At 42.6% G+C, this 14,226-nt stretch overlaps 1 protein-coding gene across 2 annotated transcripts in view; it reads left to right on the top strand.

Annotated features, from left to right (window-relative positions):
* The window catches only part of LOC135104160 (uncharacterized), a 47,526-nt gene that overhangs the window by 30,776 nt on the left and 2,524 nt on the right, over positions 1-14,226 (top strand). For both annotated transcript variants that reach the window (XM_064011237.1, XM_064011236.1), the window contains exons 3-4: positions 11,575-11,665; positions 13,543-13,661. In XM_064011237.1, coding sequence (XP_063867307.1) covers positions 11,575-11,665; positions 13,543-13,661 — 210 coding nt within the window. The remainder of the gene's footprint in view (positions 1-11,574; positions 11,666-13,542; positions 13,662-14,226) is intronic.

Here is a 14,226-nt window from a genome sequence, read left to right as displayed (position 1 = left end):
TTCTTCTTCTTCTTCTTCTTCTTCTTCTTCTTCTTCTTCTTCTTCTTCTTTTTCTTCTTCTTTCTCCTCCTCCTCCTCTCCTCCTCCTTCTTCTTTTTTTTTCTTCTTCTTCTTTCTTCACCTCCTCCTCCTCCTCCTCCTCCTCCTCCTTCTTCTTCTCCTTCTTCTTTCTTCTTTTTCTTTTTTGTTTTTATTCTTTGTTTGTTTCTTCTTCTTCTTCTTCTTCTTCTTTTAAAGCAACAGCAACAACAACAACATTATCATCTACAACAACAACAACAACAACAACAACAACAACAACAACAACAACAATTACTACTACTACTACTACTACTACTACTACTACTACTACCCTCTCCTCCTTCTCCTGCTCCTCCTGCTGCTCCTCGTACAGACAGCCTCGAGGTGACGTTAACCACCACCACTACCCGTCGGGACTCCCTACGTCAGCGTGATGTGGTATCTGAATGCTGGCCTCCCCTCGCCCATTAGGGGAGGTCCTTTGTTCTGCAGTAGGGGCCCGTATTCTTAAGCGTCTCTGCCTCTCATCTCGACTACTCTCAACACTCTTTTGTGGGAATGGTTTGGGTTTTGTGTAGGGTGTTCTCGTGACTGTTAGTGGTGATTAGGGTGTTAAAGGGTGTTTTTTGTGATGCCAGTGGTAGATAAGAGTGTTCAAAGGAATAGATTATGGTATTCAAAGGTGTTTTCGTGATTCCAGTGATAAATTAACAAGGATTTCACATTATCAGTGGAGAGAAATACCCTTGAGAGCCTGATTAGCTGTTGCAGTGGCCTTTGAAAATAGTCCTTGCGAGAGAACAGTTTAGGAATACGAGTCATTAGCTTGAGGCCTGATGATTATGATGATCCTATGTACTGACCTGTGAAGGATTGTGACTTATCTAGGTCTTAGCTGTTACTGGCCACTTCAAAATACACTGTACAGACGTCGTCAAAAGTCATATTATAACCTGCCACTCTCATTTCCACTGTGCAGCGTCTTCTGTCCAAGTCCTAATCCTTTCTGCCACTCTCACTTTCACCACTCAGCACCTTCCTTCTGTCTTAAGTCAAGTAACCTACTGTCTCATCTCCACTGTGCAACGTCTTCTTTCTGCCCTGACTCCTCTGATCTGATGAGCATCCTTGTGTCTTGTGATGAGAGTGTCAGCTACATCAGAGGACTAGCGATTGAGGGAAAACGTCAGATATTGAAAGTGAGTGCAGCATGTTATTTCCCTATCGCCCATCACTGCAGTAGGTTTGTGTCGTACTCCTAAACATTTTACAGCTGTGATCATCCTTCATTAACTTTCCCAGCATTGTAAAAATTGTTTGCGTGGAGACACGGGAGATCAAAGAGAGAAAACAGAAGGGTGATTTTGTCTTTTTACGCTATAGAAATATTTACGAGAGCTTAGCACAAGTCAACAAGTTATAGGTATTGAAGCGAAAAATTTGTATAGCAGTCAAGGGGTTAAACATTTCTCTGGCTCGTCTCCACTAGTTTTGACAGCCTCCAATGACATATTTTGTGGTTTTTGAAGGTCTTTTCATGATTCTTGTGATGGCTCATTAAGTATTCTGCATAATCAGTAGGAAAAATACCTTTGAGAACCTGACTGATAATTTCTGTGACTTTTAATGATAGTCCTTGGAGAATTGAAAGCGTTTAAAAATACGGACCAGAGAAAGCTGTTATAGAAAGGATCAATGTACGGCATTCCACAAGAGTAATGCAATGATACCAAGGACTGAACAGAACTGGGGCCTGACTGACAGCTGCCTCCCTTAAAAGCACCAGGCTGTAGGAGATGATCAGTGTATGGCGTTCCACAAGGGTGATGCAATGATACCAAGGACTGAACAGAGCTGAGACCTGATTGACTGCTGCCTCCCTAAAAAGCACAAGACAAAGCGGTCACATCGTCACCCATAAACATCCACACTGTGTCGACATCTACACTACACACACAAAACATTACCTTGAATATTTAAACCATACCTTCATAAGCAGAAACAAACAGTCAGTCATGATGTACACCTTATATCTCATTTTCTCCATAAATCCCATACAACTTTTCTCTCTGCCACATTATGTAACTTCTCTCTTGTGTAAGGACGGGTGGATGGGGAGGAGCCTTTCACGGTATTATCTTTTCTTTCATACTAATAGGTTAGAGTTGTAATAATGTGATCTCGTTAGAGGTAAACGTATCTCCTCTTATCTCTGCTTTCTATGTGTTCCTGTGCATTCTTCCTACTCCTGCTGTGTTATCCTGTGTCTTTAATCAGCAGTTGGTAATGATTCCCAAACTGCCATGCAAGCAACTAAATACATATATATATATATATATATATATATATATATATATATATATATATATATATATATATATATATATATATATATATATATATATATATATATATATATATTATGGTAATTCTCTTCTTACTACTACTACTTCTATTACTACTACTACTACTACTACTACTACTACTACTTCTGCTGTGCCGCTGCTACAACAACAACAACAACAACAACAACAACAACAACAACTACTACTACTACTACTACTACTACTACTACTACTACTACTACTACTACTACTACTACTACTACTACTACTACTATCACCACCACCACCACCACCACCACCACCTTTAATGGAAAAGCCTCTCCATGTGAGCGAGGGCGCGGGCTGCAGTGAGGCGCTTGGTGTCTTTCCCCAACACTTCATTGGCCGCAGCCTTGGCGCGTCTGTGCTCGTTCACCTTCTTTATTCAGATACACCTTAATGCTGAATTATCATAATTTCTCGTTTATACGGGTGTCATCACCGTGGCCTTGAGGTCCCGCGTGCAGTATTTGTGGTGGTGGTGGTTGTGGTGGTGGTAGTGGTGGTGGTGGTGGTGATGGTGCATACCAACAGAATAATCTCACAAGGGAGACACGCCTGCACCTCACGCATGCTGCCACACCGCTGCTTCCAGGCCGCTGCTCCTCGTGAACTTTGTGTATTAAATCTAGCTTGGGTTCTCTGTCCATCCCATCCCACGCAGGGCGCCGCATGACCCCGTTGGTGCAGTGGTTGAATGAATCACTCAATCAAGCCATCCCACTTGACGCGGCGAGGACCAGGCGAGTGGAGTCTTGATGCACATTTAGTAAACTTTCCTCATTAACTCTAAACTTGTGCTGATCATTGCCTCGCTGAGCAGCCCCGGCGGCAATAATATTCCGGGCGACATCAGGCCAAGGGATAAAAGACTTTAATGTCAAAAGAAAGCCCTTTGTTCCGAGGGCAGAAAGAAGCCTTTGTCTAAATTTTGAGCCTCGCTGGACGCATTCTGTATGAGGTGGGCGAGTTGTCCCCACATTACAGTGAGGGCAGGGGCCGTTGTTTTGTCATATTGTGGTGTCCCTCTCCACCCTTTGACTGCTACGGCCGCCCCTCAAGCCCGACATAATGGTCTGGTGCGAGTTTAGAGTATAATTTAGAAATACATCATCCGCAGCAGGAGTGGTGGCGTAGTTGAGGCCTTTTTAGTGCGTGTGGTGTTCCCTTGATTCCTTACTGTGCCTTCTCGAAGACGATAAAATTGTCTAGTGTAATTTTAAGAAATGTTTTAGGCCGCCACTGACAGGAGGAGGAGTGGTCGAGGAATTCAAACGTTTTATCGCTTAGGGTTTTATTTTGGGCTAATAAAAGCGTGTATGGTTACTCGAATTATGTACTACGTGTTGCACTGTCACTAAAAGAAAAATAGGAAAATGAGTCACTGAGTAATTGAAATGTTTCAGTGATATTACTTGTATATTTAGCAGTTTTATCTTTGCCTAGTTAGATTGTTTAAGGTTACCTAAATTTACGTGTCAAACTATCATAAGGAGAAAACACTGATAGTCAAATGAGTCGTTAAGTAGTTAAAACATTTCAATCATATTTTATTATTTATTTGTTTGTTTGTTTCTTTATTTATTTTAAGTAGTTTTAACCTTGTTTACCCAACTCTCCTTTGATTAATTAAAATGAAGGAACAAATGACGTTGCTTCGTATCTTGAAACACTGTTCTCTCAGGACTAATTTTCAAAGGTCACGGAGACGATTGGTCGGAATATATATATATATATATATATATATATATATATATATATATATATATATATATATATATATATATATATATATATATATATATATATATATATATATATATATATATATATTTTTTTTTTTCATTGATGATGCAGAATCCTTGTAAAACTACCTGTAGAACCATGAGAAGACATTTGAAAGCCCCAATAACTTCCACCACAGCTTGGTTTTTCCCCATTAACGATGCAGAATCCTTGTAAAACTATCAATAGAATCATGACAACACCCTTGAAAGCCCCAATAACTTCTATTGCAGCCTGTTAAGGGTTATTGAGATAAGACGCCGAACATTTGAGAACAGTGCATTGCGTCATCAGAAGGCTTAAAAGGCTTAACATGTGTGTCCCTGTGCCCCTCACTTCACCACCAGTCCTGGGTATCACGGCCTGACTGATAACTATATTCTGAAACACTTCTTCGCTGCACATGTTATTTTCAAAAGGCTGCTCTTGAAGTTACATGGGTTTTTAAGGGTGTTTTATGATTCTAATGAAAGATTAACAAGATCACTACATTATTAACAGGAGAAACAGTCTTGAGAAACCGGCCAATCATCTCTGTGGCCTTTGAAAACAGTCGTGCGAAGAGAGCAGAGCGTTCCAGAATACGGGCTGAGACGTAGCAAGGCGGCGGGTCAGGCACACCTTTAGGCGTCACCTGTAGCTAAGGGCGCTGGCTGCACGGATTTTTTTTTTTCTCTCAATGCAGGGTGAAGCACTTAGCTCTGATTGGCAGTGTGCTGTTAGTCATTTGCATGCCTCACCACCACCACCGCTGCCACCACTCCCCCTCTTGCTCCTTCTCCACCTCTCGTCCTCTTCTTCCTCTTCATCCTCTTCCTCCTCCTCCTTCTCCTCCTCCTCTTGCTCTTTCTCCACCTCCTGGTCTCTTCCTTCTCCTACTCTACCTCTCGTTCTCTTCTTCTTCTTCTTCTTCTTCTTCTTCTTCTTCTTCTTCTTCTTCTTCTTCTTCTTCTTCTTCTTCTTCTTCTTCTTCTTCTTCTTCTTCCTCCTCCTCCTCCTCCTCCTCCTCCTCCTCCTCCTCCTCCTCCTCCTCCTCCTCCTCCTCCCTCTCCTCCTCCTCCTCCACTTCGTCGACGACGACGACGACGACGACAGCGTACACAAACGTACACAATTACAACATCCACCACCGCCACCACCACCGCTACTTTCACTCTTGCCCTCCTCGTAACCTTGCACTGGCTTCCCTTCACCTTTCTCTTTCTGCAGCCTTTCCTTTACGCGCTGAGAGAGAGAGAGAGAGAGAGAGAGAGAGAGAGAGAGAGAGAGAGAGAGAGAGAGAGACTACTGCCATCACCACCATCACCCAAACAATTAAAAGTGACCACTAGCAAATCACTTTCTCAATCCATCACACGCCTTGCTGCCTGAGCGTGCGTGGCGTGGCGTGGCAGGTCTTGGGAGTCACGTAGTAGCTGAGAGTGGCCAGGTGAGCGTGGGGGAAGCTTATTGCAGGCGACAGGTGAGTCAGGCGCGGGAGGTGAGGCAGGTCAGCAGTGAAAGGTGATGCAATACAAGGAGACGAGGGAGAAAGTTTCGTTACATCCGGGTGTGCTGCTTCTGTGTGACCTAACGCTGCTCGCGCGCGCGCACACACGCACACACACCCACCCACCCACACACACACACACACACACACACACACACACACACAGTTAATTAGTTCGTTCATTCTTTAGTTAATCATGTGCTTAGTCTTTGATTTGTTGTACGGTCGATACTTATTTCCACCTCATATTAATTAAAACACACTCCACACACACACACACACACACACACACACACACACACACACGCGGGAAACGACCGCAGCCCGCCATTACTGTATATGTGTGTGCTAATCTTGCTAAGTTTTACGACTCCCGTGTAAACTTTTAGGAGGAATGTTTGCGAATATTACTAATTTAAAGAAAACCTGGCCGGCAGTCCTGTGCACCGTCTGTGGGAGTTCTGCTGTTGTGACTTGCGTAGCGAAGGTCTTCCCATTACTGTGCGTGTACGTGTGTGCTTCTGGTGCCCGGTCCTTTTGCGTTGTCCTGACTCACGAAATGTGCTTCAAAGTATGAATTGCAAACGTGTGTGTGTGTGTGTGTGTGTGTGTGTGTGTGTGTGTGTGTGTGTGTGTGTGTGGTTGTGCTATTGTGGTTATGGGATTATCCTTTCTAATTTCGCTTGTTTATTCATTAATTCATTTATCTATTATCTATTTATTTATTCATTCAGTTAGTTGGTTGTTTGGTCAGGCAGTCTATAAATCAGTCAGTTAATTAGTTAGTTAGCTAGTTCGCGAATTTGTAAGTCAGTTTAGTTAGATATCTATTTATTTATTTATTTATTTATTTACTTTATTTTTTTTATTTATTTGGTTAATTAGCTCGTTCGTTCGTTAGTTTGATTGTTCGTCAATCAATCACGTATTTAGTCGTTTACCTGCTGTACTACTTTCGATAGTTACTACCACCTCTTACTCACTTAACCACAACTTATACATCCTTCACACACACACACACACACATACATCACTTCGTGGAGGCCTTGTGAAGTGTTTGCTCTGCCTTATGATGTTTGGCTGTGGTGGTCTGTGGTGTGTGCTGTTTACCAGAGGCTGTATCATTCTGTGGTAATATATGTAGTGGTCTGTACTGAATGTGCGGTGGTGTGTGTGTGATGCTGTGGTGGTATATGTGATGTTGTAATAGTGTGTGTGTGATGTTATTGTGGTGTATGTGATTGTCGTAGTGGTCTCCGTGACATTGTGGTGTTCTGTGCAGCTATGTTCGAAAGTCACGGATATCTATAGTTATGTATCAATGCTGTCATCATTTTCATATCGGTAATTGTCTGTTGCGAGCGTCATAAAGCGTTAACAATTTGCACTCTAATGTATTTATCTACTTATCCATTTATCTAGTTACTCATCTCCTGTCAGACTTCATTCCATAAACTACAGGTGTCAGTAAGGATTTTTGGTAACGGGAGCATTTGGGAACATGAATCGGTGAAAGTAACGAAACTGAACATTGTAAAGGAACGGGAAGAACAAATCTATAACAAAACTCAACATTAGCAGGGAGCGTGGAAGAACAAAATTCAACACTATATTGCAAGAGGCGGGGAGGCAGCAAGCACGCCATTCCTGACCCAGTGGCGGGGAGTGTAAATTAGAGGCGATCCAGCCGCGACCTGACTCGGGGACAGCCTCAACACGTGCCCACAAACTTTAAACACAACTCACAGCTGACAGGAAGGCAGGCAGGCAAGCAGGCACCCAGGCAGGCAGGGAGGCAGGAAGGCAGGCAGGCACACCGCGGCTCCGGTACCACCGCCACCAACTTTTAAGAAGCATGACTAAGTGTGTGTGTGTGTGTGTGTGTGTGTGTGTATAACGTGGGTGCATGAGTCCTTTCCTGGTATATGTGTGTGTGTGTGTGTGTGTGTGTGTGTGTGTGTGTGTGTGTTTAAGGAAGGAACATAAGACTGATTTTCCTGTGTGTGTGTATGTGTGTGTGTGTGTGTGTGTGTGTGTGTGTGTGTGTGTGTGTGTGTGTGTGTGTGTGTTGCAAGGCCGCCATGCCCACATTCATAGCCACGTCGTGTGTTGTGTGCAGTTATACGTGTTTCAAAGTGTATGTTTTAGGGGTCCCATCGATAGAGCTGAACGTGTACTGTATTGACCCATCACCAGAAGGCAGCTACGGTGGCTGTCCTCTCACTCTCCCTCTCTCTCTCCCCCTCCCCCTCTCCCTCCGAAACATTCAGCTAATCTGATCAAGAACCAAATTGACTTACTCCTTTTTCCCCCCGTTTTTCTAGAATTCATCGACCTTCAGCTCTTTTTCACCGGATATGTAGGGACGTTTTATCTTTTCTCTCTCTCTCTCTTTTTTTTTTTTTATGGATACACTGACACACAAAGCAATTAATTAATGAGCAGGAAGGCGGACCACGTAGCTACTTTTATTCTGCCTGTGATTAAAATTTTCAGCGCTTTGCTTTTTCTTTTTTCGTAATCTCTCCACTTCCTGCCTATCACCTCTCTTTTCATTCTCACCCTCACAAAATAAATAAATAAATAAATAGATAAAAAATAAATAGGCAGATAAAAAAGATTTCATGATTTTTTTTTTTTTAACTTCCTTGATGATACAGGTCTACACCATAACTTAACTACCCACAACAATATGAGCCACACAAGAGGCGGGTAGCACATCGCCTGCCACCCCAGACACACACATACGAGGGAAGTGGTCATAAACATCATACGAGTGTCTTCATGGAGCTCCAGCAAGTGTCCTATGTATGAGCATCACCAGCGAGGCAGCCTGACACTACACACCACACTGACTAATTGATCTAAATTGCTATAACAGTGCGAGACAACGGCCTGGTGTGCTGACGAGGGGTTGTGATACTCCTCGGAGCTTCCTTTTTTATGTACAGTGTATACAGAATGTACTGAGATTTGTACAGAACTGAAAAAAACTCGCTGTATGAGGTGAATATGATCCACGTATTTTGAAACGATCTGCTCTCTCACCACGACTATTTTCAAAAGCCACAGAGATACTTAGCCGTGTTTTAAAGAGTGCACCTCGTGTCAGTAATGTAGAAATGTTGTTAATATGTCACTAGAACCATAAAAAAAACACCCTTAGAAACTCGTGCAACTTCAACAAGGCTTTTGAATGTAGTGGTGGTGCGGGCAATAGTGTTTCAAAATATGCCCCTGAATCTCTTGACCACGAGCAGGTTTTTTTTTTATGACTGTTTCCAGTTCGTGACGTTATTGTGTAACAATCTGAGGGAACTGAATACCTGGATGTTTGGCCAACACTTCAGACGTATTGATGTTATGTCTGGTCTCAGGAATCCAAATATCCTGAGTTTGGGCTGTCACATCCAGCTATGCAGGACTCCTGTTGCTGCCCCTCACTCCCGAGGTTCGTCACGCATCGGCCTGTATTCTAAAGCGCTTTGCTCTCACCACGACTAGTTTCAAAGGGCACAGAGATCATTGGCCAGGTTTTCAAGAGTGTTTCTTTTATTAGTAACGTAGAAATCTTGTTAAACTGTCTCTAGTAACATAAAAACACCTTTAAGAGTCCGTGTAATTTCAACTAGAGCCTTTTGAATGTAGCAGAACAGCAGCGCAGAAGTGTTTCAGAATATGATCCATTAATAATCATGAAAGCGAAACAACACTGCCTAACAACAGCAACAAGGTCAGCTGGCGCCATGCATCACACAAAGGCTGCTATTCTTGGTCACAGTACATGAGTAAAGTTCAACAGTTCACGGCTACTGATAAGGTCTTCCTGAGTCTTTGTCTTTGTGTATTTAGTAGCCAATGATGGCGAGGTTCTTGTGCCGCTGGTCTGGAGGATTGGTGCAGTTCACGCGTCACTGCTCGAGGCGATGAAACACTGGGATTGGTCGACTGATTCATTACTTGATTTAATGCGATGACTGAACACTGGGGAAGTGACAAGAGGGGCAGGAAGGTCTTGTATTGTGTTTGACTGTATAATTTGGAATGAACGTCACTGTAACAACAACAACAACAACTGCTACTACTACTACTACTACTACTAAAACAACCACTACCATCACTACTACTACTACTACTACTACTACTACTACTACTACAGCTACTTACTACTACTTACTGCTGCTACTACTACTACTACTACTACTACTACTACTACTACTACTACTACTACTACTGCTACTTCTTCTTCTACTACTATTACTACTACTTCTACTACTACTACTACTACTACTACTACTACTACTACTACTACTACTACTACTACTACTACTATTTAATTATTCATTCACTAATCCCCGTAATTATAAAAAACAAAAAAAAAGTAAACAGCAAGACACAAATACTTACCATTAAAACCTTAACAACCACTACCACCACTACCACTACTACTTACTCAATTATTCACTCACTAATCCCCCTAATCAAAACAAAAAACTTCAGGCTAATAGCAAGACACAAGTACCTAAGTATGCAAACACCTTGGAAACCCTAAAATTACCACTAGACGTAAAAACTTCGGTACCAGGGGTAAAGTTAACAAGACACACCAGCAAATGAGGATCACAGAGCATTACCAGATGATGTCAGGCCCCGACAGTACGCAGCGGTGTCCCGGCGGTATCAAATGTCAGTCAGCCGGTCTATTAGCGAGTCACGTGGGCAGGCGAGGGTGGGGCGGCTGTGTTGCGCTTAGTTTCGGGGTCAACTGCGTAGCGTGTTGCGCGGCAGTTACTGTGCGAGATAGGAGGCTTTTTTTTTATTTTTTTTATTAAGAGAGGTACTGGCCGAAGGTAACAAAAGATAAATAAATAAAGAAAGAAAGAAAAGGCCCAGTGAAGGTGCCAGTCTCTGTACAGTCATAAAAAGGAGCATCCAATATTTGAAGTGTCGTGAAACCTTCGTCCTCATGCAATTCAAGTCAAAGGGGAAGGAGGAGATACAGGAACTGGCAATGTGGCGGGGTTTTAGAATAGAGAGAGAGAGAGAGAGAGAGAGAGAGAGAGAGAGAGAGTGTGTGTGTGTGTGTGTGTGTGTGTGTGTGTGTGTGTGTGTGTGTGTGTGTGTGTTCATTTAATGTTGTTTGATTTGTGTTACTATTGCATTGATGTGTTGTTGTGGTGTGTGCTCGTGTTTCTGGTGTTATTGTGGTGCATCAATGTTCCTATCCTTCCTTCCTTCCTCTCTTCCTTCCTTCCTTCCTTTCTTCCTTCCTTTCTTCCTTTCTTTCTTTCTTTCTTCCTTCCTTCCTTCCTTCTCTCCTTCCTCTCCTCTTATAATGTATCAGTTATAAATAAACGTATGTCTTTCTTCCAGCTGTGTTTGCTGTTGAGAGATAATTGCTCATCAAACGTGTTATTGTTACTAGTGTTTCCGTGTGCTCTCTATCTCTCTCTCTCTCTCTCTCTCTCTCTCTCTCTCTCTCTCTCTCTCTCTCTCTCTCTCTCTCTCATTTGCACCATTGATTTTTTTCATTAATTTCCTTCTTCACTCTCACTGAATGCTTTTTTTTTGTTTGTTTTTCTTTTAATTTTTTTCTTTTTTCTTTTTCTTTTCTTCTTCCTCCTCCTCCTCCTCTTCCTCCTCGTCTCCCAACTTTTGCTAATTATATTTGCTCTCTCTCTCTCTCTCTCTCTCTCTCCCTCTCTCTCTCTCTCTCTCTCTCTCTCTCTCTCTCTCTCTCTCTCTCTCTCTCTCTTAGTATGAGTGTACGTACATATGTAGTGTTGATAATAGTGTTGTTAACGGCTACCAGTGTTTATGTCGTGTGTGTGTGTGTGTGTGTGTGTGTGTGTGTTACGGATGTCCTTAGTGTTGTTGTTGTTGTTGTTGTTACAGTTAACCCCGCCATGTCGCGTCTGCTGGGTTCCCAACGGGTGCTGAGTGCGCTCATCATGACCCACTGTGCCCTCTGCATTCACCACAAGCCGTCAGTACTTGGGCCTCTGAGCATTAAATCTTTAGTCCTCTCTCTCTCTCTCTCTCTCTCTCTCTCTCTCTCTCTCTCTCTCTCTCTCTCTCTCTCTCTCTCTCTCTCTCTCTCCGAGCTCAGACCCCCACCCCTCGCTTCACGTAACTCTTCCGTTTTCTTTCATAGTTTTCCTCACTACCACGTGTTTTATCATTAGTTATTTCATTTTTATTATTATTATCATTATTATATATTTTTTACCCCAAAAAGCTTGTTACCCATATCACGTCCTGTAGCAGTGCTGTTATTGTTGTCATTCAAATAGTCCTTATCTTGTCTATTTATTTATTTTTTTTTTTTTCTCTTCTGTAGGTCAGAATCTGATTTTAGTTTCTTGTATGTGTGTGTGTGTGTGTGTGTGTGTGTGTGTGTGTGTGTGTGTGTGTGTGTGTGTGTGTGTGTTTCTTTTTCCTCCTCTAATTTATTTCCGTTCGTTTGTATTCGTTTATTTAAGTGTATGCTCATTCGCTTGCGGTGGAATGTTTTTTTTTTCTTCTTTTTTTCTATGTGATGTATGTGGTTTATTGTCGATGTAGATGTAGAAATATTGGTATTTTGCGTGTTTGTTGGTGTTTGTATACTGTTCTGGTAATCGTTTAATAGCCAGTCATGTTTTGTAGTTATGTGTGTGTGTGTGTGTGTGTGTGTGTGTGTGTGTGTGTGTAGTTCTGCCTGGTTAGTTGCACGTTGAGTGTAGTACGTTACGTCATGCATTTTCCTCTCAGCTGTCCTCTCATCCTCGAGGTGTGGTTGTTATGTCACCCCCAAGCATGTTACATTTAAGTGATTGTGTTACAACATAAATGGCTTCAAGCGGGTGTGTGCTGGCTGGCTGGCTGGCTGGCTGGCTGTTCAACTGGCTGACTAGCTGGCTGAGTGGTTAGCTGGCTCGTTTTGACGTAATACCTACTCACCATCGAAGTTTATGGACTACTTTCTATCTGTTATCCTCTCTTGCCACTTTGTTACCCACCACCTGCCTGCCTGCTAGCCACCCAGCCAGCCATGCACCCGTCCCTGCCGCTGCCCACCGTCAGTCACACTTGTCTCTAAGAACACTGATTATTTTTCTTATTCAGGTGTGGCGTATTTGGTGTGACTAACCATTAATCATATGTAAAAGTTTATTATCTATATTGTGATTCAGACGGGATGTACTACTAGTGATAAGTCTCTCATCTTCATTGGGGTGTACGATAACAGAATGGCGAAGTACGAGTCATGAGTCATCTTGTTTATTCTCTTACTTTCTTGCACCCAGGGAGATTATTGGATTAGTTAAATTTCTTCCTTGCATTTCCTTTTCCTTTTTCCTTCTTGTTCTTTTGCTTTCTATTTTCTTTCTTCTTCGTCTTTTTTTTTTTTGTATTGATTTTCTTCTTCTTCTTCTTCTTCTTCTTCTTCCTCCTCCTCTTCTTTCTCCTTCTGTTCTTGTCCTTGTTATTGTTCTGTATTATTTTCGTTTCCTTCCCGCCTTCTTTTCTTATTCAATCCGGATTTGTTTTCTTTTCCCCGTTGTTTTAGTAGTTGTTATAGAAGCTGTCATCCTCCTCCTCCTTCTTCTCCTCCTCCTCTTCCTCTTCCTCATATTACTACTACTACTACTACTACTACTACTACTACTACTACTACTACTACCTCTCATACAAACATAAAAATAACAATTATAACGATAACACAATGACAGGAAAGCTAAGGCGAGAACCAACCAAGAATTAGTCACACCTGAGGGAATGCTTTAAAAAAACCTGCGTTCCCACACTGACCTTTCTTTCTTTCTCTCCGTCATTAGCAAGCCTCCTGATGCACGCCTCTGTACCTTCTTGCCCCGGCAGGATCCTGAGCATGGCGGTGTGTAGCTGCGTGTTGACCATCGCAGCCAACACGACGGAGACTCTTTGGTACCGCACGGCGCCTATCAATTTCTACACGCTGTTTCCCGTCGCTATAGCCGGTGAGAAAGAAGACTGGCCCGTATTCAGAAACGCTTTGCTCTCTCACCACGACTATTTTCAAAGGCCAAGGAGATGATTAGCCGAGTTCGCAAGAGTGTTTCTCCAGTTAATAGTGTAGAAAAATTGTTAATCTGTCATTAGAATTGTAAAAAAAAACGCACTTAAAAATCCGTGTAACTTCAACTAGAGCCTTTTGAAAATAGTGGAGATACGCACAGAAGTGTTTCAGAATATAACCAGAAAGAGAGAGAGAGAGAGAGAGAGAGAGAGAGAGAGAGAGAGAGAGAGAGAGAGAGAGAGAGAGAGAGAGAGAGAGAGAGAGAGAGAGAGAGAGGGGGGGGGGGAGGTGAGATCATAAGTCTTCCCAGTGACTGGTTTTCGTAAGCCTGCATGGGTTCATTTCGTTGTTCTGGAGAAATGTCAATAACGGGAGAGGGAGAGAGAGAGAGAGAGAGAGAGAGAGAGAGAGAGAGAGAGAGAGAGAGAGAGAGAGAGAGAGAGAGAGAGAGATTTTCAGGTGCACGGAGTAAGAAAGAGCGAGATAAGCGGAGGGGAAGTGGCACA

Source organism: Scylla paramamosain, chromosome 10 (assembly GCF_035594125.1).
Source record: "Scylla paramamosain isolate STU-SP2022 chromosome 10, ASM3559412v1, whole genome shotgun sequence".
In the NCBI taxonomy this organism is placed as follows: Eukaryota; Metazoa; Arthropoda; class Malacostraca; order Decapoda; family Portunidae; genus Scylla; species Scylla paramamosain.
This window is presented reverse-complemented; position numbering and strand designations above follow the sequence as displayed.